The sequence below is a fragment of the Battus philenor genome, unplaced genomic scaffold, assembly GCF_028537555.1.
Source record: "Battus philenor isolate CCGP_79_NKW_IND1 unplaced genomic scaffold, ilBatPhil1.0.hap1 SCAF_20, whole genome shotgun sequence".
NCBI classification, from domain to species: domain Eukaryota; kingdom Metazoa; phylum Arthropoda; class Insecta; order Lepidoptera; family Papilionidae; genus Battus; species Battus philenor.
In genome coordinates, this window is record NW_027181683.1 from 3971407 (window position 1) to 3997410 (window position 26004).

Genomic DNA, 26004 nt, shown 5'->3' on the forward strand with positions numbered 1-26004 from the left:
TACTTTCGAATGGAATGGGTAATTAGGAACGATTGTATTGGTTACGTCGCGTGGCTATGCCGGACAATGATGATTCACTGCATTCTTAAAGCCAACGGACAACGAACTGTAAATATGAATAGTGTATACATTTAAGATGCACAAATACTTACTTTAAACAACAATTAAAACCACACAAAGAAAAGCATCCTTGCTACACCAGACTTTTAAAACATATAGCCATGTGAGCCACGTCTTCATCAACGTTTGAGCTTCATCTTCACCATCATCAAGTCAGCCTATAGACCGATCTTTCGCTGCCCGCATCCAGTGATATTCCGCGACTTTGACCATTTCGTTGGTTCACATAGTGGGAGTCCTTCCTACCCACACCTCGACTACCGGCTCGTGGTCGCAACACGAGCAATCTTTTGGTCCCAATAGTCGTCGGTTTTACGAGCGATGTGCTCTATCTACTGCCACTTTAGACGAGCAATTCTTCGAGCAACGTCAGTGATCTAGGTTCTTCTGCGAATTTCCTTGTTTACGATTCTCGCAGCGAATGACCTGAGCGATGAAGAGTTTTTTTCTTCAGAAACTTATCTCTCAGAATCGTAATAATTATGTTTATGGCAATAATATACGCCCAGTGGTGCACATTTAAGTAATTGATCTATTTTAAAAGGCATAGGAGCCTTAACATATTATTTTTAACCTGTGCTTTATATTTTATACCGTTTCATAAAACTTTGCCATTTATTTAAAAATCATTGAACCTTACTCTAACAATACGATGGAAGCATGTTTTGTCCGTCACTAACCACGCGCAACAGTTACAAGCGCTGACATAATGGCCGCAGCGCACGTATGCCCGCGGCCTGCGCACGCGCATCGAATGATGAACAAACAACACCGCTTTGTACGAACACCGCGAACGGCCTTGGCGTGTCTCACCGTCTATCACATTCCACACTTCGTCATTTTACTGAGATTTGAATGAAAATAATTCTTTGTGTCGTTTTAATGGTTCGTGCAACCAAAAGGTTATTAAGAATGATAGGTTCTCGAGTGGCGACCACGAGCTGGTGATTAGGCCCCACAATAGTCATAGTCAAAGTCGCAAGAAGTCGCTAAACGTGAAAAGATCGATCGTCATGGCGATCTTTGGGGAAAGCCTATGACTTGCAGTGGTTAATGTAAATTGTTAGGAAAATATAGTTATATTTTTAATGCATCATCATACCGGTCGATAGACGCCCATTGCAAAACGCAGCCATCCCCGTAAGCTCTTTAAAAGAGTATGTTATCAAGTCATACGCATTTTTTTACATTTGGATTTTTGAATTCAAGGATAATTTAAAAAAAATTGAAGATGAACAGTGATGTTAAAACAATGTTGAAACAAAAAAAACAATTGTCATGAAAATGCTGAATTATTTAGTTTGCTTTCGAAATTGCAAATAATCGACTAAAATGCTTAAGTGCTTTGTAAGAAAATATGATTTTAAAATGCGTCTTCGCAATAGTTCTAAATATTTTCTATTATTTCAGCAAACATAGTTGTCGCCTAAGCTCTATTTGTGTAGGCTTATACTGGACCACGGTTAGATTAATCTGCGGAATAAAAGGTTTTTCTATAATAGATATTTAGAATTTTTTTAGGGAATAATTTCGATTGTTTTTAGAGTTATAACATATATTAATACCTTTAAACTGTATTTTGTCGTCAAGATTTAACTATATATTTTTAAAACTGTTAAATTTTTTATTACATAAGACAGCCGTTAGGAAGCCGTTACAAAAGCAGCCGTTAGGGACTAATAATTCTCGAGTGGGGAGATCGAGCCCTGCAGTGGGCGTCTAGCGGCTGATATGATGATTATATATATTCAATTATATATTTATTGTATTTTTAAATCTACTTGCATAAAGTCACGTTATAAATGTTTTACTTTGTCAACAGGGGTGCTGAGCTAGCGGACGTGACCCTTCTACGGCGGATGCCCAACGTTGAAGTTTTAGCTTTTAGGTAAGTAGTTCACAATGTCAATGTAGCAATTGATAGATTGTATGTTTATATGTTTTCGGTCGAGACGAATTTTTAACCTCTTCAGTTCAACCCGAGGTTCTCTTCATCTCAAAGATTCGTTGTCACAACAAGAAACGTCTGTGTAATTATTATCATTTCAGTTGTAATTTGTACACTGTTTTACATAAGCCTCATTTATAAATTTCCAGTTGTTCGGGTTAAAAGCCGCCTTTATCTAGTAGCTTTCGACGACCATAATAAGGTCTACTATCTATATTGTAGGTGGACATCCTTCAGGACGTCTTTCCAGTGTGTGGTGTGTCCCAAAACCTTTAGGCTTCGGTATCCATCAGTTCTATGAGCTATGTGGCCAGCTCACGGTTTCTTCAATTTGCCAATCCGCTATTAATGCACTTTACTATGTGGACCTACGATATAGTTTAGGTCGCGAGAAGTCGCTGGAAGCGGTAAGCGCACGATGCGGTCGCTGTGGCGGTCTTGAGGGAATCCTATGCCTCACAATGGGCGTTCATCGGCTGAAAAAAAAAAAGATTTCGGTTACTATCGGTTGTCTACGGAAATGTACTCATTCCTGATTCGACCTCACAGAGGAATCCCGAGTATAACTCTCTCCGCGGCTCGTAGAGCGACTGTGAGCTTGCCAATGAAACGCGAAGTCGTCCCGAACCGTTCGCGTAAGCAATCTTAAACCTTGGCAGGCTGCCAAAACGTGATATTGTAATGGCCTGATTTGATGTTCCACAAAAACCCACAAACTTATTGTTACTAAGTCTGAGATAAGTGTTTTCAGAATTCGGTTACTTTAAATCTAGTGAAGTTTTAAATGTTAAATAGGCATATCAATGACAAAAGAACGTAAGGTTATATATCAAGGGTGGCCAAACTACACCTCGCGAGCCACATGCTGCTCTTTGAACGATTATTTTTGGCTTCGATTGATTGACGAACTAATTCTTTATTCAAATTTATATTACCTATGTAAGCTCTTGGGAAATCGAAACAAATTACTGGTGTGAATAATTATTATTATTATTCCACCTTAAAATTAGCGAAACCCAAACGCCGATCATAATTAACTAACCGGCATCGTAAGTATTATTAGGAGTGCTGTCATATACATGTGCCATTATATCTAACTTCAATACACACTTTTTGTTTATGTAATTTCAATATATATGTTTTAAACGCGTATTCAATTGCGGTTCACAAAAAAATTTAAATTTCTTAAAATGGCTATCACTATCAAAGAGCTTGGCCGCCCCTGTTTTATTACACTTCGTTATTATCTCATATATGAATAATGTATGTACTTCGCATGTACTACTTTATAATCACTATGTAAATTCTAATGTGATACACTATCTGAGAATTCTTTGTAACAAATAAATAATTTATACATTTAATTACGCAATTAACTCTGTTTGAATGTCTATGCAAAATTATGTATACCTTAAAGGCATATTTGTCTCTTCAAGTCTACTTTGCAATGTCCGTGTCTTTGTTATGCGTAATGTTATTTGCTTTAGCTTATGTATCACCTGTGCAAATGCGTCAATGGTCTAATCGTTAACGTCAGTAATTGCGAACCTTGTTTTTTTTATTTGAATTGGAATATTATATTAGGGTCATTATCACCAGGCAGCCCAAAGGTGGAGGACTGAGACTTTTGATCGTTGGTCACTGGTTCGCTTCCCGGGGAAAAATTTTATATAATGCACACTTTAGTAATTAAATAGGATTGCCACTAATCACAAAAAAAGTTTTTTAAGGATAGGCAGCAATGTCCTCCGTGTACCATAATACCACACAGCGATCGCCAACCTGCCTGCCTAGCGTGGCGATTATGGTATATCTCTCTACTGATATCTTTAGGACAGGCCTTACAGTGGGTGTCTATGGGCTGAAGCGTCATCGTTTCAGTCGTACGACGTCCACTGCTGAACGTGGCACCCACTTCCTTCAGTCGATTAAAACCAGGAGAAAATTAGAGGTCTACCGATTTTGTGCATTTCGCTATGAACCAGTAGCATAGTAAATGTATTCACAGTCCCAATTAGTGATGTCACGTCGAGCAGAATTTAGTTGACGATGCCATGAAGATTTGCTGGGTGTACTTGACAAATAAGGGTGCGTTTGGAATGCTCGTAGCTTTAAGTTGAAGGATGCCATTACGGCGGTGCTCCTTTGCATTCTTTTCATAAGGTACAGAAATAATCATTAAAAGTTATAATGGATCGTTAATAAAATTAATAAATAAATTTAGTAAAAGTATGCATTCATTTCTTCAAAAGGTAAAACTGAAGTAAAATATTGCAGAGATCGTAAATTGGTTAAATTTGAATATAATTATATGATTTAAGTGTAACGACGAATACGGAAGCAAAAGTAATCTTGGTTCCGGTTGAAGGAGCCGTCACAACCCGGCTGCCGCATTGCGTCGCAACGAACGTATTGGTTTCGTCGCCTATCCTTGTAACACGGCGCCACCAATTTAGTCAATAATACCAGCACATGAAAAATAAATATTACTTTCCTATGGTACAAGCACATACAAATTAATTGCTTATTGGTGTTAAACTTTAAAGGGGTGAATGTATAGCTCATTTGATGTATGGTACACTCTATATAATAACGTAATAATAATATAATAAGAAGTTTAAAAATTCTTATTATTATTAAGTGGACCGGAAAGATATGTCAACACATTTTACAGAAAAACCGTTTGATTTTTACCGCTCCGGCATTGAAAATTTGTATACTAGATACCAAAGGGTTTTTGATAACGAAGGTTATATGGTTGATTGGAAAAAAAAACTTGTTTTAATTTAACTTAAGAGAGCGGCATTACTTTCCGGTCCCCCTAATATATATTTAAATTAGTTATTGTTTACCATCTATCTCAGCAGACTGTACTGCCAGAAGGTATTGGCATGTCGTATTACAATAGATAAAATAAATGAATGTAACCTGACATAACGGTGATCATTTTATATTGGGTAATTATTATTATAATTTAATGTAGCATTAAAGTCTTTTGCTAAGAAACAAGCTGTATATTCTCCCCTTGAAGCCTTTGCATTAACCAATCAACATCATATTATATCTTGAAAATTATGTAACAATTAAATTAAAAACTACATATAGATACATCTCGTGTGTAATTCATTACCGCTCTGAAAAATAAACCTTCGTTAAACAGACGTTTACTTCGACACGCGGAGACCACGTGATAACAAGAAATGTATATCTACTCCGATGAGTACCAATAAATATAATTTATGTGCTCATTTATCAACACGATAATGAAATTGTAACAACATACCTGCTTTATATGTTTATGAGATGTTATAAATGTACATAGTGTAAACACAAAAGAAAATAATCGCGTACCACTAAAAAGATAATTTTTAATTTATGATACATATACCAAAAAGTATTAATTACGTCGTATTTGAATTACTTGTAGTTTATCAAATGATTGCAGACTCAACCTAGTTATAAATGAAACAGACGCATTATTGCAAATAAATGCGCAAGCTAGACAAGAGATAACATATATTTATTTAGACTTTTCTTTGACGAGTGCAAAACAACATCCGAGGTGCTCTCCAAGCAAATCAACTGAACAACGCAAGGAGATATCAGATGGTAATGGAGTCAGTTCTGAATTAGGCTCCGGTGGTATTGCTGTTCTAGCAAGTATTAGCTTAGAGTCTCAAAATCAACGTTTAATAAATTAAATAAGTTAAAAATACTGTTTTGTATAACGTTTTAAAAAAGAAGTCGGGGCAAAGAAACTTGGCCACCAAAAGGCGCCCTTTTGTGCAACTACCCGCCATAGATGATAACGACACGAGGCTATTGACTACTAGCGACATCTATAGGCATTGTTTAAAGTTACAGCGTTCCAACTAGTATATATTCTAAAGTACAGGGACAGATATAATAACGTTTATTAAAAACGAACTTTTTTGGACTACATGACTAACAAGAGAAGAGAAGCATACTTATTGCTTTTTGTGTATATTAGGAGGAATAGAAAGTTATGTCGTTTTCTTAAGTTACATTCACACGAAAACATTTTTACAAGTTTTTATTTCTAATCAACAATAAATTCATCTTCGTTAACAACCTTTTGCCATCTAGTTATACAAATTCTCAATGCCGGAGCGGTAAAAATCAATCGGTATTTCTATAAAATATGTCGACCCGTTACTTTCCGGTCCCCCTAATAATTACTAACTAGTGACATCTTACATAAACAGTTTTATTGAGGAGTGGTAGCCCAGCTGTAGAGAACTGGGATTTTCAATCATAGGTCGCGGGTTCGATTCTTTAGATGCAATCTTATATTATTCACACTGTGGATTAATTATATAGGATTGCCACGTTATACCACACTGATCGCGAAACGTCGTGATTATGGTATATTCCCTATAGATATATTTAGGGAAAACCTATGCCTTGCAGCTGGAATCTATGTGCTGAAAAGAGACAAACATATAGCAAATGAATACGAACAAAATATTAAAGCATTATTCGTATAAGCAGACAAAAACGCGTTGGTTTATTATTTTGCGTTAACGAAATGTAAACACTTTTTTAATTAAATTATTCGTTTACAATAGCATCTGACGCCATCAATGACTATAATGTAATAAAATATTTTAAGTCGAAATCTCTTCAGCGACTGTTATGTTTAGTAACCATTACATTGCAGTAATGCGATGTACTCTGCTTTCGAATAAGTGCCAGAGAGAGCGGTGAAAGGTAAACAGAAGTCCGAAAGAGTCACGATTGCGGTAAAGAAGCCTCGATGATATTAATGTTTGTATATTTTAGATGATACACCCGGTCAGAGTGACTTATGTAATGTACATTTAAAGTACTTCAAAATGTACACTATATTTTAACGGTACATTATACAATAGTTAGAAAACGCATTTCTAAATGCGTATCCGACAGTGTTTAGAGAGAATATGTATGTTCTAGTAGCTGGTACAATAACAATTGCTGCTAATACAATATATTTAGAAAGCAAGGACAAATTATAAACGAGTTGCGGAAGATATAGGTATATGCATACTTTTTTGTTACATGTATGTACGTGGTGATGGTGAATAATAAATGTATTGTAATATTAAAAAAAATATAGCAAATAATTAATTCTGAATTCGAAGGTTGAAAAAAATAATGTACCGCGAAGTACTGCTTATAACATTTGAGATTATAAACTTTATATGTCGTTTTTATAGAACACCGTTTTTATTTTATTTAATTTCTTATAAAAATGTATTATATATATATATGGAAATATGCTCAGAACACGTATGCTCCAAATTAATCAAGAGACATTACTGATTAAGTTTAAGCGAGTAGTAGTAGCCCAACGATAGAGGACTGAGACTAACGATTCTAGGTAGAAGGTTCGATCCCCCGGGTACAATGTTATATATAATTTACTTTGTGCATTAATTATATAGAATTACCACTGCTCACAAATAAGTTTCCAGATGACGGGCAGTAGCGTGCACTGCCAACTCGCCTGCAAAGCGCCGATTATGGTTTGTCCCCCCATAGATATCTTTGGAGGATGAAATGACGAAAAGAATAAGAGGCTGAGTAGTGTATCACGAAAAATAAATTAATTATAGCAACTACAATAACAAATAAAACTGCTTTTCTATTTTCTTTTATTATATAATGCACTTTTATAGACAATATATATTGTTTTATAATTCTCTATTTATAACAACTACTATTAATGCTAGGGTGCTTTGATAGACAAAAGTTCTAAGTTACAGACTTTTCTTGTCCTGTCGTTTTTCAGAGTGATGACTGGTTTTTGAATTATTTACACTTATGCAGCTGTTGATGTTAGTCTAACATCTCCTGAGGATGCCCCGTGGATGGGTGAAACACGTGTAGAATAGATTAACGGTAGTAGTTGTGTTTCGCATTTTTAACCGCACGCGCATTTGTCAGCGAGCTGGCGGGCGGTAAACTTCATTGCACGACTACTGCTGCATAGCGGAAGTAGCTATATACTACTTCCTTTCTAAGTTAGGGTGGACTTCCGCGAGATAACGCCTGAATCTATTAGTTATTTACAAAATGTCTTATCTATTTAGTACGTTGCTAGAGTTTTCGTAACGATGTAGTTAATCAAAAATAATTAGCTTGATTGACTATATTTAACAAGTATAAAGTGATCAGTCTTTTAGGTCTATGTAGGTCGTCTAGGTTGATAAGAAAAAACGGCAGTTTTTGCAGCCAAACAAGGCAACTATGTATATATTTAAAGGACCTCGTGGCTAATAAAATTACTAGGCTAATAAGACGTATTATCTTACATGTCAAGGTAGCGAACGCAAACATAATACTGTGTACGATTTTGTTATACAAAACTGGGTTGTGATTCTTAATAGGTGTGGTATATCATTTATCATTTCCACGGTATTGAAAACCAGTTGTTATATATTAGTTATTTTTAAAGTATTTTTCTAATTTAGACTAACCTACAGGTTGCTCCATAAACCAATGTCAAGCTGGAATATGGTGATAAGGTTACCTAGAAAATGAAATAAAACATTTTTGTCAAGTTCCTTTTTTTAATTTTTTTTTCTTTTAGATACCAATGAAGTCAGCACGGTGTGATGTTCTATCCTTTATTATGACCATAAACCTTTACTTACCTATTTTTTTTACTATATTTGAATAGTAAACCACAAAAAAACTCATACTGCAGCGACCTGATTGTAAAGCGAACGGCACTTTAAATCAAACAATGTTCTCACTACATAATTATTAATACGTCAGTCTTTTTCGTACCGTGTTAAAAATGTTTTATTTTAAATTAATTTTAGAGGTGTTATCAACTACGTTACTTTTTTTTTCTTGACGTTGATTTATGGGACATTTTGTATGTAAAAGAAAATGTGTGTATTTTTACAAATGTTTCACTTAGAGTATTTTATCGATCAGCGTTAAAATTAGTATGTAGTATATATCTTGACTGAGAAGGTTTTGGAGCTATCCCTGTTATTTTGACTCGATGTGAGGTGGTTTTGGGATCATTTAACTTTTATACCGTGTAAGAGATCATACCATAAACATTTAAATAAAAAAAAAATTAAAATATTTTTGTTCTATTTTTATTTCAGTTGTTATTTTTTTAATAATATACAAGTCTGTGAACTCATGTTATATTAGCAGGATAACCGAATCTACCGGGTTAACCAATACAAAATGAACGAACAATTTTCATAAGTGCGAAGTAGACGCCTACTTATTCTCAGGTCATTGTCGTTCGGCGAAAGGATGCGCAAATTAAACAATCGTTATGAATCGCTCGTTACTGCCGACTGGCCTGTTATTACTGTCTATAGCCGTGACCGTCAGAACACTACCTACTTTGAGTTTTTAACAAGGTTTTGTAATGTTGAGACTTTTAAAAAGTTTTTAAAGAAAAGAGCCGTTGAGTGGTGTTTAATTACATAAATTACATATTCATTAACACATTTTATAACGGTGTACTTAAAGCGCTATAGGCATAGTCTGTTATTCAAATCATCATCATTTCAGATGCACGACATGATTGGTTATAAGCGTAAATGCTTTAAGAAGTAAATTTATAGCTTATTTGCTGTCAACTAATGGTTCACCCTATCTCAACATCAATGGTCCTAGAGATAACACATAACGCAATACGTAATAAGAGGTCAAAATTCGGATTACTACATATTAAATTTCATTATTTTTTTTACTATCTGTCCCTACAGCTATTGTACCGCGATAAGTTATTGGTCTGTCGTATTCCAATAGAAAAAAAAAACAACTAGTGTTACATATCCCATTTATATAGGGTGATTTACTTCGTCATTTATTCACATTCGTTTTTTATTATCTCACTCCTCTTATATCCTTCTTAGTATCTCCCACTCATTCTTTTTTTTTATCCGTCACAGTATCTTCCATTCATATTCATTCCTTTACCTTTTATTCCTTGCCTCTTATCCTTCATCGTTCCTCCTGTGTTGCTTTTTTACAGTTTTCAATTTATTTATTTACTGTTACTTAGTTTTATTCTTTTAACTTATGACATTTAACTCATGCCAGTTATCACAGTATTGTCACAGTATGTGATTTAGGTTAGGTTAGGTTAGGTTGCTAGGCCCAGCATTATTCAACAGCGGATAGTCGGGACGAAGCCTGTTCACTTCATTAATTACTGCATATAAACTGTAGTGATTCACATCCGTAGTGCAATCCGCTGTGCGACGCCCGGATTAACTTCGAATCTCATAAGCTTGTTACCAGATTTAAGCGAATAAAAGAGAAATCGTTTTTCTATATTTTGATTACGTTAACAGAATCACTGCTTTGTTCAAGTATATCACATCATAAATACTTTGTATTTGTTGTGTTGTCATATTAATTTATTTATTATCGACTGATATAATTAATAGTGTTCTGCTGATGTTAGTGCTGTTAGCCCTAAGGATTTTACAGCTTCATCGGTACTGAGTTCACGAAGCAAAAGGGTCCGTGAACTAGATTTAAAAACTAAAGCTGGTAGGGCGCCTACCAGTAGCACGGGGACGCTCGCACGTTGCTAAGGCTCATCGCGGTAGAGCTTTGACGTGGTGTGATGATGGAGTGTGCTTGCGGGTTAGGACAGCAGCGTGGACCATAGGCGAGCCGAAGAGGGATCCGGATCCAACCACAGTTCGCCTACGCTGTTCGCGGTTAGGGAGCGGGCGGCCGCTCACTAAAAACGGGTGTTGTGGCGTGGTGGGTGATGTTTGGTTTTGTTATGTAAAACGCGACGACTTGTGTAAAGCACATAGTTCACAAACCGCTTCGCTTCCGGGGACAGCTAATCCATCCCCGCTCACAGCAGGGGCGAGTTCGGACCCGCTTCCCACCTTCGATTGTCAAGTAGTCCTCGATTTCATCACACTTTGGAAACTTAACTCATTACATTATACACTCGCACGTGTATTGTCTACCTTCGTGCGAACATCTTCGTTCAAACAGCGATATCGGGCTAGTTCATTTCATTCATTTCGTTCAGTGCGTGGACCCTTCAGTGCTTCGGATTCGGTTCTGAAGCCGCAAAATCCTTCAGGATAGCAATATATTGACATTAATAAATACTATATATATACACGGGAGGTTGTTAGATAATCGAACACAGTTGCCTACAAAAGAGTTTCACAATTTTATGAAGCCTTAGAGAAAGGAGCAAGCTTGTCTTTTTTCTATTGCTAAACCTTATGTATATCATACCATCAGGCGACAAGTGTCAGTCTTCTTGATTTTTTTATATAAAAAAAGAAACATTAAATGCGCACTTTTAAAACATTGCATAGTAAATAAATACCATGTATATAATACATGTAACATACAACAGTGTGTATAATAAGTACCTGTTAACCACAAAAATATCCGTTTCGACTTCTCGTTTGTGTTAAAGCGGTATAATCGTAAAACCACCTTTCGAAATATCTAATAATATATGTCCAGCACAAGTTTAGTTGCAAAAGATGTTAAATTAAGTACATATTGAAAAAAGTGAATAAAATGCACTTCCTCGATTGCGCAGTTAGGCCGTGTCCAAACAGAGCGTGGCCCATCTTGCCCAACCGCACGCCGGCACCGGGTTGCCCAATGCTACGCCAGCCGCTGTGGATGTAGAAGTTACAATATCCTGTTTAAATAAGGCCGCGCACAAACTAACGCCTGATGGTTTTGCTTCTTTTTGTTTTTATTCCTACCGCTAGACTACCATTTAACACGTTTTTGTGTGTGTAAATATAAATAAGGTCTCTTTGGACGCCTTGTACTTAAACGAATTAAGATCTCACGCATTATAATTCAAGCAGAATTAATTCGCTTTGACATAGGTGAGCGCCCCAAGGTTATGTCACGGATTAACGTGGTATTGAATAACAGCCTTTTTCAAATTATTTGACACATTCTTGATAGTTTATAAATAGCCGAAAGTAATATTCTGACATATTTGTATGAAACCTGTGTTCTAACTATTTTAATAACGTCTGTACTTTTGTGTTTTGATTCTTATTACGTTACGTTTTTATACGGCAATTTAGTCTATCAAATTTCAAGACTCTAACCCTTTGGTTCTAGAGATATAGTGATGGGTCAGTACATGGATTAAAATCTCCTTTATTTATAGATAAATTGCGTAATCTATAACAATAGAGTATAAACTACACTATTTTAAAATAGATAATAAAACTTAAAATTATGAATTATTTTCGATATAGTCTTAGGCCAAATTACAACAATAAATAATTATTCTTTGACACCGCTAATAAGGAAAATCCTTTTATAAATATAATCTAAAATTATATCGCCAATATTAAACAACCTATACCTTGTTGCATATATATAGTGCGACTAAGGTCTAGTTCAGAGAGTAAGTCTAGACGAGGGACTTATTGATTTAAGATACATTGCAGGGATTGTATATATGGCTTATAAGTTACAGTCTGTTCTGGAACTTCGACTATACCAAGGGCTTTAAATGACTAGAAAAAATGTTTACGTTTTTATTCTTAGGATAGATCACAATTGGCATTAACGCGAATGAGCAGACAATTTCTTATTTCCAGTCTTTTTTATGACTAAGAATCTTGGCTAATCATGTTAATGTCGAAGAACAAATTTTTGTCCAAGCTTTTGTTTTAAGAGAGTTTTATAGAGCAATTCACGGGTGGTGTAGAACGTTTTTATAACTGTGTCGATCCAGCGAAAAGGTGACCGTCCTGCTATTAATTATACCTTGTGATAAATTTCTGCAAATTATTTATATAATCACGCAAATATTCACCACCAAGACTATATTTAATGACGTTTGAATTCTTAATTCACATCCTTTTTCCATAAAGCCACATTTGGTGCCTAATTAAGTATAATTAAATTAAAAAGCAAAAAAAGTTAATGTCCATAATAAACTAGACTAAACTAGGATAAACAACTTTGCTGTAATTCTAGCAAGGACGTGACGCGACATCGCAACATATTGTATCATTAGCATTCGCGCCTGGCAAGCTCACGTTCACTATTACAACTTATAGACACCTTATAACTTATGTAGTAACATATAAACTAAGTAATAGATTTATATGTTAATTCAAACATGACCTGGTTTGAACACAGTTGCTCAATTGTTAGCAAGATAAACCAAGGACATGAAGTTAAGTAATTATAATACTAAGTAAAGAATTAAAAATACTTTTATTCATAACAATAAAATAAAAACGTGAAAGGCGTCAATTCAAAATTTCATCACAGTATAATACTCCCCAGTCTGTGCGGCAAATTGCAGTATCTTCTTTATGCTTGTTAAAGCAGTATTTTATATATAGCTTCGCATTATTCCCTAACCAAGATTTCTTATAAATTATCATATTTATCTTTTCATTCGTAGGACATCCGCCGCTAGATATAGAAGCCCCTCCATAGATTTGCAATAGGATCAGAAGCAGCCTGCACCTAGCGTTTTCCAAAAACCTTAACAAAGTCTTCTGTCCACACTGTGAATGGACACACAACGCCGCAATAGATAGTCTATGATTTTCACTCCAGAACTTTAAGGCTCCTGCGGCTATATGTTCGACTATTTGTCCTTCCCACTACTAATTCAATTCGTCAATCCGCTGGGATAAGTTGTTTACTTTTGTTCGTCTTCAAATAGTTGCACTCTTGATTCGGTCTTTAATATTTACGCACTATCTACGGTACCTACCTTGACAGCCTATTTATAAATACACATTTATCCTCTTTTGATGCCTTCTCTGCCAGAAATTGACAATCGTTAGTGTTATTATGATCCTTTACGCTGTAGGTTTAGTCAGCTGTTTGGTGCCTGTCTTAACCCATATCATGTTTTAAATTGACGTTTTTAAGTCACGTTCTTCCTTATACTTTTAAACCACTGATTTTAACCTGTTATTAACAACAAATGATTTTCTGCTATTCAATAAAAATAATTTACTCAAGCCAGGATAATAAACAATCGAATTTATAACTGTTTTCAGTTTGAACAAGATTAGAACACTCGGCGATTTTGCCAGCTGCCGACGGCTTCGAGAATTATATGTACGGAAGAATGAAATACGCGACCTGGCTGAGATACGCCACCTGAGGCATCTGCCGGACCTCACCAGCCTTTGGCTCGACGAAAATCCATGCACCCAGCATCCAGAGTAAGTCACCCTTTCTCCTTCTGTTCACTAGTTCTTCCAATATATGTTGTATACCGTTTTTTTTGTATTTCTTATCCAAGTATATATAGTTCCAATAGTAAATTTTTTGATTGCATTTATGGCAAACAGAAAATATGAAATTTGTTTCGGGCTTTGTGGTTTGCTCTGCAATGTACTGGAACAATTAGTCTATATTATTTTCATCAAAAGTTTAGACCCGTAGTTAGTTCCTTACGTTTTATAGACTACCGCCTTCCTTTGCAAGAACCCTTATAATGTTTATTTGCGCTTTAATAATAACATAAATATTTGATACTGCTAGATGAAGTAACCGTATAGTAGATTGATAGTTTTTTTTTTTCATAATAGCCCCTCTAAATCTCTGAAGCAGCTACTGCCCCGTGGGGATTTATTATGTACACATTGGGGTCAAATATAATATTTGGCATTAATAATTTTTAGTAAAATTTTAAATGGTATTTATTATATTAGTCTTTAATGTGTTTTATTCATAGATGAACATAGTTAAAACCTCAATATATAATGCCTACATTGTTGTTATAAACGGTTATTTTGATTTCAGATACAGAATGACAGTGCTGAGGAATCTACCGAATCTAGAGAAACTAGACAACGTAAATGTACAGCCCGAAGAGGTGAGGTTCATTGATTTTTTAAAAGAATACTCAAGGTTTAAGTGATACCATGATCATTTTCGATCTATCGATGTTATAACTTGATTTCAAGCGAGATGAAAAGTTAAACTTAAACTCAATAGTTTAAATAACCATGACCGTATTGGAGTGAATAATAATAATATTTGTTCCGAGTTTTTAAAAGGTGTATGTACACCAAAACTTATACCTTTCTATCTAGTATCTATTATTCTAGTATCTATTATAAATGATATCTTATTTCAAGGTACAAGAGGCGAAGCGACGCGGTGCCCACATACCCGACTCTGACGATGAAGGATATCCACAACAGGTGAATAAGTGAAAATACATTTATAGTAAACAGCTACAGAGATACGTTTTTATATATTACTAGTACAAAGAAGTTCTTATTGCTATGATCTTTGAATCCAATACAGTACTAATGTCTCTTCTTGTTTCTTACTGAAGCTTGTGTCAGTTCTGAAACATGACGAAATCAATGACGTGCTCTTTCTTTACTATTATCTATAAAATGGAGTCCAGACTCGATCAAATCACCGAGCGGGTGATAGTTAATGGTCTTTTACCGTCTACTTTCCCTACAACCAGAGATTGACAAAGTTATCAGGTTGTTTGCGGACGATGTGGCCAGAATAACTCCAGAATCGTTGGTAACATGTTATGGGGAGGTTAGTCTTAAACTTGGGTTGATTGTATAGACTTGTAGGTTCATCTTGCTGTACATGTTATTGTGTAACATTTTTCATCAAATCACATTTCAAAGAGTTTCAAATGAACAATTTTATGCTACTTATATTTCATTTCTCATGTTAAAAGTGTTTATAAATATACACATGCAAACAGATATGTTACTACTAGTATTATAGATAATTTTTGCATGTTAAATAAAATCTTTTCTATATAGTCATTTTCAGTTTAACATTTGGTTATATAAAAGATATTTTGGCAATCCTTTGTTCTAAACGCATTCTGTATTCCAACTTTCAACTTTATATTTAACTATTGCAAATTTCAGCAAGAGACATATGGGCAATACAGACGGCAGCGGTCCTGTGAATCAAGTCCGGAGAGAGAAACAGAACCTTATTATGCAAGACCAGTCCAGAGGCACGAACAAGTAATTATTTCATATTATCCAAGCACATTATATATACATTAAAAATATATACAATTTGAATGTTACAGTATTTTTTCTAATATGACATGATATTTTATGCGTTATTTTGTATACTGTTAGAAGCGAATGTTTTTGAGTCACATGAAATGAATGAATGATTGATAGAATTTCAAGAATGAACAAAACTGAATTAGTTCATGTTATGGTAGTCGTCACATTTAATCAGACGTCGGTCTGAGTGTCAAACTCCCTATATACCAAATTTTTTTTATTTAAAGAAAACGGTGTGTCAAAAAGAGAGAAGCAGAAATGCAGTCAGTCAAGTTAAAAATAAGGTTTAATTTCAATTAAGTTTATTTGCGTTGTGCGCAGCATGCGACGTGAAATGCTTATGGTGATGCTTAATTTTGATTTGCAAGTAATTTAATTGTTTATTTAATTATGTTTTTGTGTTTTTACCTGTGTAGTCTAGTCTGATTGTGCTGTATGGATGTAAGAGTTAACAATGTATTATGACGAATGTGAATTGAATTCCTAACATATTATGGCGTTTTAATGTTTATATTTATTTATACTTTACATATGATAATGCATAATGCCATCGATTATTTTCTTTAACAATGATTTTTCTATAGCGTTAACAATTTTCTTAAAATGCTATTTTATTAGTTATAGCGGAATAAACAGAGCATTATTTATTCGATTTAACAACGCTTAGTGAGCTTAAATGCTCACATGCTTATTTAATTGATGAAATATTAAAGGAATAGTTTCCTAACCTATCAATCAACATGGGGCTTGTGAAGTGAATTATAATTTGCATAATGTACAATTAGAAGGAAGCATGAATCCCAGCAAGAACATTAGTTTGTTAATAAACTTGTCCAACAGTGGACGTCAATCGAAATTTAAACAACTCTTATTTAAAGCAGTTTTCAATTATCCATTTATGAAAATTCTGGTGACAATAATTTTGGTAATTTTTATCAAGATTTTGGGTTCTAAGTTGATGAGCGTGACTGTATCTGCTAATCCGTCTTATTTATAGCTTTTATAATCCTTTTAGTTCTGTAAACCTATCTTCATGTTTCTTTGGGAGAGATAATAAAAGGCATAGCATGTACACATATATGCCATTGTAAATTGTCGTTTAGTCATCCATTGTGACCATTAACACTATGATGTGATTTACAACATCGATGTACTGCTTTCTGTGTTAAAACTCGCAAAGTTAATCTGCGACTATAGAAGTAACATGCCGATTTACTAACCTGGGGCGCAGGGCAGCGACAGTTCTACCGAGGGAGTCCCCGAGCCAGCTGCGGAGCCCCAGCGCTCTGAAAACCATCAGGTTTGTTTTTGTGACTACCCACCTATTTTAACGGCACGTGTTTGTCATTATCAAATCATCATATCGCCTTTGTCTAACAGACATTCATTGAATTTAGAAATAAGTGTAAATAATTTTGAGGTATAAAATACCACAATGCCTGAAGACGAAGATCTTTGACCAGTGGGTGTTGTTGGTGATGACCTTAGAATCCGTGACTTAGTCGCTTACGATGGCCTTAATAAGAAGGTTAACCAGAGAGAAATAGAGAAAATTATCCTTTGAGCATCGTTACAAGATCAGATCAGACATAAGAAGAATTTAGGTCATTAAAGTAATTCAAGGAATTGTCCGTCTGAAGTGACAGAAGAAGATCATCGCTCGTGAAGCCGAAAGGTTCTGAAGTGGCGACCACTAGCCGGTAGACACGACTTGGGTAGACCATCAACTAGTTTAACCGACGATATAGTTAAGGTTAAAAGGTACAAAAGTATGAAATATAGTTTTAACCAGCTATTAGTATTGTAAAACCCAATTTTTTGTCACATCAATGTTGATCTTCCCGTGGATCCCTGGGGATCCACCTGGACCACTTTGGGAGCTAAGGATGTAGATTAAGTTTTATATTCCTAACATCATTCATCATCATAATAAAAACCGATACTTTCCACCGCATGACCGATGTGCCCCGTCCACTGTCACTTCAGACGAACAATACTTTGAGGTACGTCGGTGACCTTGGTTCTTCTGCGTGTCTTCTCAACATAATAGTATTATTAAGTCGTAGAAATTAGCCTAGCTGGGAAATAATCATAATGGTCAGGCGTCAGTTGGTCTCATTTATTCGTACCGCTCTCATTCATTTCTTTTTCATTCAATCATTCATTCATTGAACTAACGTGCACATGTAGTAATATATGAACACGATGTATACCGATTACAATCAAATTGCTTCAAAATGCATCACGCTAATATTATAATAATTTATTTTCTTCATCGAACGTATCAATCCTAGCTATAGCATGCCTCTATGCACCATTTATAAAGCGAATTATATATGTAATCAGTAATCTAAAAATATTGGTACATTTTTTTTAGTAAACGCTTTTATATAGTATCATATGTAATATTTAAAACGTTTTTAACTAAAATTAAGGTATGGATAATTACTTAAGATAGTAAAATTGAGTTTTAAGGTTATAAAAATTTCTAACAGCAGTGCCCTCTTTCGCCAACACGACGCGTGGCTTCCCCGGAACCAGATGAACGATACGAGCATCCAGCTATGACCAGTTCACACTATGAAGTGAGTTTCTATATATCTATGGTTTTTTAAGGAACATTTTCAGACGAATATGTGAGCATTAGCAATGCATCTTCTACGAGGAGAGGAAAAACTAGCGGTGTGAATGTGTACATGGTACTATTATTTTAATCCTTTGTAATATGGGTTAGACTATGGCATATCACCTTAACATATGCTGGGACTACGAGGACACTAGGTGAGTGGAATAGCTTTGTCCCAACAGTGGAACAAGGCGGACAACATATGAAATCGTGGTAAATTTTAACTCTTATTTTCATCATTACCATGTGAACTTGATACATTTATCTGTAGATCAACATCGAAGCTCGATATTTCTATTGCAATGTTTCTATCATTTACCATGAACTCATCGCATACTAATAAAAACCTTGCTATTTATGTTGAGATGTGAGCCGTAAATCCCATTAAGCTTTCATTATAATAGGCTTTGTATTGCAGACACGCACACGTCCACGCTCGCCCGACGTCGCTTCATTGAGGCATTCTGTGTCCGCGCACAATGTTAAGGTAACGTTCACATGCATACCCTCACACACATGCGCACATACACTTTCATCGTGATGATGTAATAGTTTGAATTCATTGCTGCTAATCCTATCGCCTTGTGGTCAGCAATCTCTACAACCAGAAAGCTAGAGATAGTTTAAGTTTGTTTATTTTATTACAGTTCGTTAGCGTTAAGAATGCAATGACTCATTGTCCGCCGACTTAGCAGTTCAGATTAAAAAGTGGAGATCAATGTTGTGTTGCGTTTCAAAGTATGCCTTATTTTAAGTTCGCGGTCCACTCGGTTTCCGAATTCATTTTGAATTCATTTTGACAAAACTGTAGTAACTAAGGCTAATAGCGTCGACGCCAACAGAAAAGAGAGAATGTCTTCAACATTTGAACAGAACCTTTTAAAACGGCTAATTAGGAAAAAACTGATTTTTTTTACGGTGCGTGGTTACGGTGACAGACATTGTTTATTTAAAGCATTCTTAACGGGAGTGAACTATTTTTTTTTAATTTTTGCATGAGTATAGGCTATTTTTTTAATAAAAATAAACTGAATTTTTATTTAAATAAATGAACACATTTTTTTGTCATTTTACACCTCGTGTTGGTATGTATTTAGTCCGACATCATACATTATATTCTATTATATAATCTTATCGATACTGTATTTCATAGTAAATACACACACAGCTTATCTTTACTGGAGTGAAACCTGCTTTTTTACGTCTTCCACGATGAAATCTCCTTTTATTGTTCTGCAGTAGAACGCAAACAGTACCACTTGGGTTTTAGAGGCTTTATATATAGTCTGAATATATTGTACTGACTACGGTGATATGTCTCGTAATGTGTTGGCTATATCATTTAAAGTTTTATCAGATTAATCATGCTTATTTTATTAATTAATATAAAAATAACTAATTTAAAACGTATTTAATTACTTCGAAACGTCTTTGTCGACTAGAGGGCAGTTAAAAGGGGACTTTACGTAATTCTACTCTCAAGGAAGTGGACAGGTAGTTCGATATATTTTATTTTATGACTTACAACGGTATCTTTTTCCTTTGTTAACCTGTTTCGGTGTTTTAAAAAATGTTTGCATAATAAATATCAATTAGATGTAAAAATATATATAGACAATAGACGGAATACTTAAAAACATAATTATTACATATGATTTTTGCAGGATTACTCATACGCTTCGAATGGAGATTGGAGACATTGTAGTGGCGCGGTGTCTTCGGCAGATAGGTACGTCATTTAGTGATCAATATCCTATATTAGCGGTAGAGGACTGAGACTTCATTCAGCAATCATAGGTTTGACACCCCGGATAGTCTTATGGATATTCACACTTCGTACATTAATTCGTACATTAAGCATTGTCACTGCTCATAAGATTCCAGAGGAAGAGCAACTGCGTCCTCTCCGTACTATAAGACAACACAGCGGTAGCCAATCCGCCTGCTAAGCATAGCGCTTATGGTATATTTCTCATAAATATCAGGAAGATCTATGACTTTCACTGGACGTCTATAGGCTAAAACGACGATTGTCCTATTGGTAGATCTAAAAAAATCGTCAAAGATCTTTAATGTGCTAGGGGCTACTAAACTCTTAATGACTTCAAAGAAGATAGCACTGCTTGGAAATGATATGTTCTCTTCCATGCTATTTCAGTGTTAATTAAAATGTATGGTCCCGCTGAGCTTTATTCGCCTGTTCTTAATCTGAGGCATTTATTATACGAATATGTGTGTAATTCATGTTAACGTCAATAAGAGATGTAATACGTCCCATATTGAATCTCAAAGATCGTCGTAATGACCACTCTTACGTTGCTTGCATCTAGCAATTTACCGGTGACCTTGACTTTTGTTAGTCCACCTTGTAGACACCTATCTACTGTCCAATTAATCAAACGCACGTTTGAAGCCCCAATTAATAAACTTTACTATGTGACTTTCAGATCGGAGATGTACCAGGCGCGTGAGTGGGAGAGAGAGAGGGAATCGGAAAGAGAAAGGCGGGAGAGGGAGTACCCGTCAGCGGTAATGGCAGAGCACCGCGGATTCACGCGACGACCGGTCACTAGGGTGAGTATTTGTTAGACATTTTAAATTTGAAACTAGATATAAGTAGAAATTATTAATGTTCTTTATATAAATTAATTAATAAAACGAAAACTGATACATATATAAGTATAAAACAAAATAACTTATAGTGGTTGGTATGTACTCAATGGTAAAATCTTCACGCTATGTAAATAAATCCTCATCGAAATTATTTATACCGATCGGCTAATTATTTAAAGTAGTAATTATATTTAGGTAAATTATACGGGACCTAAATACAACTAATTATTTTTATTATTATATATGTGCAAATATAATTGAAAAGTAATAAAAAAATTAGCGCATAAATAATATGGACTAAAATAAAAATTACGATGTTTTCGAGACATGTATTCTGTTAATTTAAAAGACGACGGCAATATACTAAACAAATTTAAAAAAAAATCAATAAGCCATTCTCTATTTCCAGAATTCGAACCTATTGTCCGCGGTACTCTGCCTTGTCAAAGAACTCGACTACCCAAGTCTCGAGGTTGCCGAAATGGCGGTCAGGTAAATAAACTTATTTTTCACTTTAATAAATTATCATAGCGCTGCCGAAAGCGATAGGCCACGCCTTAGTAAAGAACAGTGGGATGGGGGACGAGTAATAAATAAACTCATAAATAGATAGAAGGGAAGCTGTAAAAGATTTTATGTTACGTTATATTATATAGAATCAAACTCCTATAGACAAGTTCCATCGGTTCTTAACCTTTCATAAACTACCGCCCCCTTAAATATAAACAAATAAAACGTTTCATTTTTTTCTAATTATTTATTATAAGATAAACATTTTCAAAGACTAGATAAAATGTTTTTTCATGAAAATAGAAGTATTTACCTCCCTCTTCTTGCTTTTAAAACCTCTACCATCGCTATAAAGAACTTTAGTGTCAATACGGTAGGAATCTGTGGACAAGCCTTAACACCTTAACACACAGACACTTCCTCTACTCCCATTTTCTATTGAGGTATCCCCCCCCCCCCCCTAAAAAGGACAAGAGCCTTCTAACGGGCGTTACTACTTACAGAGGAAACCAATGGGCAAGTCCTAACACAGCCCCAATTTTGTTTTGAATGCTATATAACCCCATTGAATACTTCAATGCTTCAATACATTAGAGTTGGTTCTTATGGACAGGTTATAACAGCAAATAGGTTGTTCTGCCCTTATTGCCAGTTTTAGTGTATAAACTAATTATATCATTATTTCTATTTGTAATGTTGTAGATGTCGCATGGATGAGCTAGCAAACAGCCAGTGACCCAGCGCCGACGCCGAAGGCTAACTGCGATGTAGGCGCAATTTACGTTCTTAGCGGCAACGTTATAAGGCGGGCATTGGCGCGCAGGAAGCACGCGGGCGTTCTTAACCATTTGGTGAAATATTGGACAGTAGTGATTGGGACAAACATATTGGTGTCTATAAAGTGGCTATTTGATTTATTAATCGATTATTGCCTGTAGAGAAGTATCGTCAGGGTTTCTCAATCTTTCATATAAATTAACATTATTATTTGGCGGTAAAAACGAATAATAAAAATGCTTTAGTATAAACACAAAAATAATGTATGTTTATTACTTATAAAAATCAAAACTCGTTTCTCACTTGCCGCTGACCTGTACCTGCACTCATTTGGAAGCCCTGACATAGCGACATCTGTTACTGACAAAAGAAAAAAAACGCTGTAATTGTTAAATATAATAAATTAGTAACACGTACGCTTAATGTTGTAGTTACACGAAGTTTGTGCAATTGCGAGCACCCAGTAAAGAAGCAAACCTTTGTGAACTAGAAAAACCTGATAAAAAATCAATTTCGTAGATTAAAACACTAATAAAGTACTTTATAACACTTGTTACAAGTTAGCATACTAAATTGAAAACGTGATAAACAGAGATCGCTAACTAGGAAATATATTTTTTGTTATATTAGGGTATTCATAATACACCTTCGTTCTGAAGGTGAAGCTAAGTGTAACACAAGGGAACTGGAGGTCTAAGTAAATGCAACGATTCCCACTGAGATACTTGAATGCAGATTGAATAAATTACAGGACATTTAGCTAAAAAAACTCTCCTAGGGTTCCTTTTCTGAATATAAAGAAATTATTTCTTCGTATATTTAATAATTCATTTAAACATCATTATTATTAAAAAGTCAAACTGTTTGTGTGGTTATCACTTGTTTTGCTTGACGCAATATTTCCATGAACATTGAAGAAATTATAATGAGGTGGAATTAGGGGTTCAGAAAAGTGAAATTTCAGGTGATATTTTTTGTGAAAATTTCCTAACAAAGGCGGCTTTAATGATTTGCTACGATAGATAAAGTAATGAAGATTTTTTTGGATTCTTCTAGAATTTTTCAATATAAAAGTGCTTTCGATAATAATCCAACGCTTAAACATTTCCGTAAATATGTATCCGAACATCCGATCTCTGTTGATAATATTGAATATCTATTAATTGATTTCGTGTTATTTTTACATTGTTTTCTATATATATTTATCGATTATTGATATCAGTATGTATTGTTACTATGTTAATTGTTACCTCTTTTATTATTTCGAGGTTTTTTATAGTAAATATATGTGGTTATTAATCAACATATGATGTCTGTATGTTAGTACGTGTCCACATACGTTTTATATTTCTTGTTTTCCCTTTGGTCTATTGCTAGAAGCAAGCTTTAATAGGGAGAAAGGGTATATCTCTTAATTAAAATCATCTAGGAAATAAACATGTAATTTTATTTTGTGTAATTACTAAAATAGTAATATAATAATATTTAGCCAGTGTATCGATTATTTGAAAGTGAAATCTACGAAAACTTGCTTATATACTGGTACAAGTAATATTTTTAATTTTTGTGACTATTTCGAAAAATACGATTAAGATAAAATTATGTATATAATAATCAGAAGTAGGATAACCGGCTGTCTAAAGTAATATGTGTTAATAAATTATGGCATTAGCTTCGATGTTAATTAAAAGAGAAATTAACAAAGGGCCTTTTTTATGATCTACATACGTAGAACGTACGTGGCTATTCGTAAAATGCTTTGACAAAAATGTTTACTTTCGAGATGTTAAAATTTTGTGGAATAATTTAGATATCAAAATGTATTCTATAATTGCCAGCACTTTAATATAATTAATTATAGATGAATATGATGCTATGAATTCTATGATTAGATCATTATATCATTACATTATCATTCTATGATTACATTAATTTTAGAAAATTTTCTGAAACGAAAGTTCAATCTACAATTAGCCAATACTTGAATTTAATGTAAACATGCATTCTAATATTCATTCTCTGGTAATAATCATAGTGGTAATGTTTTTTTTCAAAAATGAAGTTACCTTTAATAACCCTTTTGTATTAAATCAATCCTCAATGTCATCGTGAAATAAATCTTTTGTAAAATATGTAAATTTGGCCATATATGTATAAGCTATGTAAATATCTGTAAAGATCAGTGATTCTCAAACCTTTATGTAGTACATTTCTTTTGTTAGACAATAAAAGATATTGTAATGAAAATGTTAGACATAATTTCTAACAATCTAACCTTTTGATCATTTTAAAAATTAAAAATAATACAGATACAAGGAACAATAACTTGAAGGTTGATATATATTTTTGAAATGGAAATCACTGGTCTAGACGGTATATTTAAATATGTTCCTGTATCGAATTTTCACGAAAATTATGAATGTTAGATTAAAAAATAATAATATGGATATACCAATTTCGATGTTCATGATTTTCCAGCGACACAAAGTAATGTTTAAAACGAAAATTTACTAAGGAATTGATGTCAAAAGTAATTTTGCTGTTATGCTCGAATAATAATGAATTATAATTCACGCCCGCAATGAGTTTATTTTAAATCTAACTTACTATACCCTCTATATTAAATTTCCTTGTTTAATATATTAATTGGACGTATTTGCCAGAGATTGGGCGCCACAGTGCATATATGTTATTCCAAAGATTATTTAGAATATTTGTAAAGGTGTTGATGGCGCTCTAATTGGTAAATTTATGAAGTTGCGGTGTCAACATAGTGTTCACTTTATTTTTTGTCGTGCGGAGAAATATAAATATGTTATAACACCACAGTTATATATTAATGTTTGTAGTCAAAATTACGAAAACGCTTCTCAAGGTAGAGCTGGAGGTCCCCACCATTATGATAAAGACGCAAGCAATTTTGCCCCTGCATAGCCTAAACATCGGCAGATCGTCTGGAATACGGTATGAAGGCTAAATGACGTCCTGTTCTACAACCACCGGACCGTGGAGCTCTAGTGTTCTTTCTCTATCCACGCAGCGTCTTTCTACACCACTTTAGGGTTTATTTCTGCTCCATCGATGATCAGGATGTATGAATAAACATGTACTAAAATATTGAATCAAATGTTATTGACCTGGAACATCGAATTCTTGATCTATATTACAGATGTCCTGCCATATATCGACGAAAAGTAGCACCTCAGTATCAGAAATTAATTACATGGAATCATTTTGAAAAAAACTGTACCAATAAAATGGATATTTATGCGAACATTTTATTATTTGATCACACGTTTCTTCTATTTTATAAATTTTACATATGTACCTGAGTACAGGATACTTTTTAGTGACAAATGCGTTCGTAT

General features: G+C 34.4%; 1 protein-coding gene across 8 annotated transcripts in view; it reads left to right on the forward strand.

The window, feature by feature from the left end:
- LOC137922630 (cilia- and flagella-associated protein 410) overlaps positions 1–25875 on the forward strand; it is a 60745-nt gene extending 34870 nt beyond the window's left edge. The window contains exons 2-14 of one of the 8 annotated variants that reach the window (XM_068765610.1): positions 1943–2008; positions 14098–14265; positions 14849–14921; positions 15187–15252; positions 15958–16059; positions 16338–16394; positions 17342–17410; positions 18606–18695; positions 19155–19223; positions 20401–20465; positions 21184–21310; positions 21759–21841; positions 22562–25875. In XM_068765610.1, the coding sequence (XP_068621711.1) occupies positions 1943–2008; positions 14098–14265; positions 14849–14921; positions 15187–15252; positions 15958–16059; positions 16338–16394; positions 17342–17410; positions 18606–18695; positions 19155–19223; positions 20401–20465; positions 21184–21310; positions 21759–21841; positions 22562–22595 (1069 nt within the window). In that variant the 3' untranslated portion in view covers positions 22596–25875. The remainder of the gene's footprint in view (positions 1–1942; positions 2009–14097; positions 14266–14848; positions 14922–15186; positions 15253–15957; positions 16060–16337; positions 16395–17341; positions 17411–18605; positions 18696–19154; positions 19224–20400; positions 20466–21183; positions 21311–21758; positions 21842–22561) is intronic. The other 7 variants (XM_068765612.1, XM_068765616.1, XM_068765615.1 and 4 more) reach the window with 7 other exon arrangements.
- Positions 25876–26004: the final 129 nt, after the last annotated feature.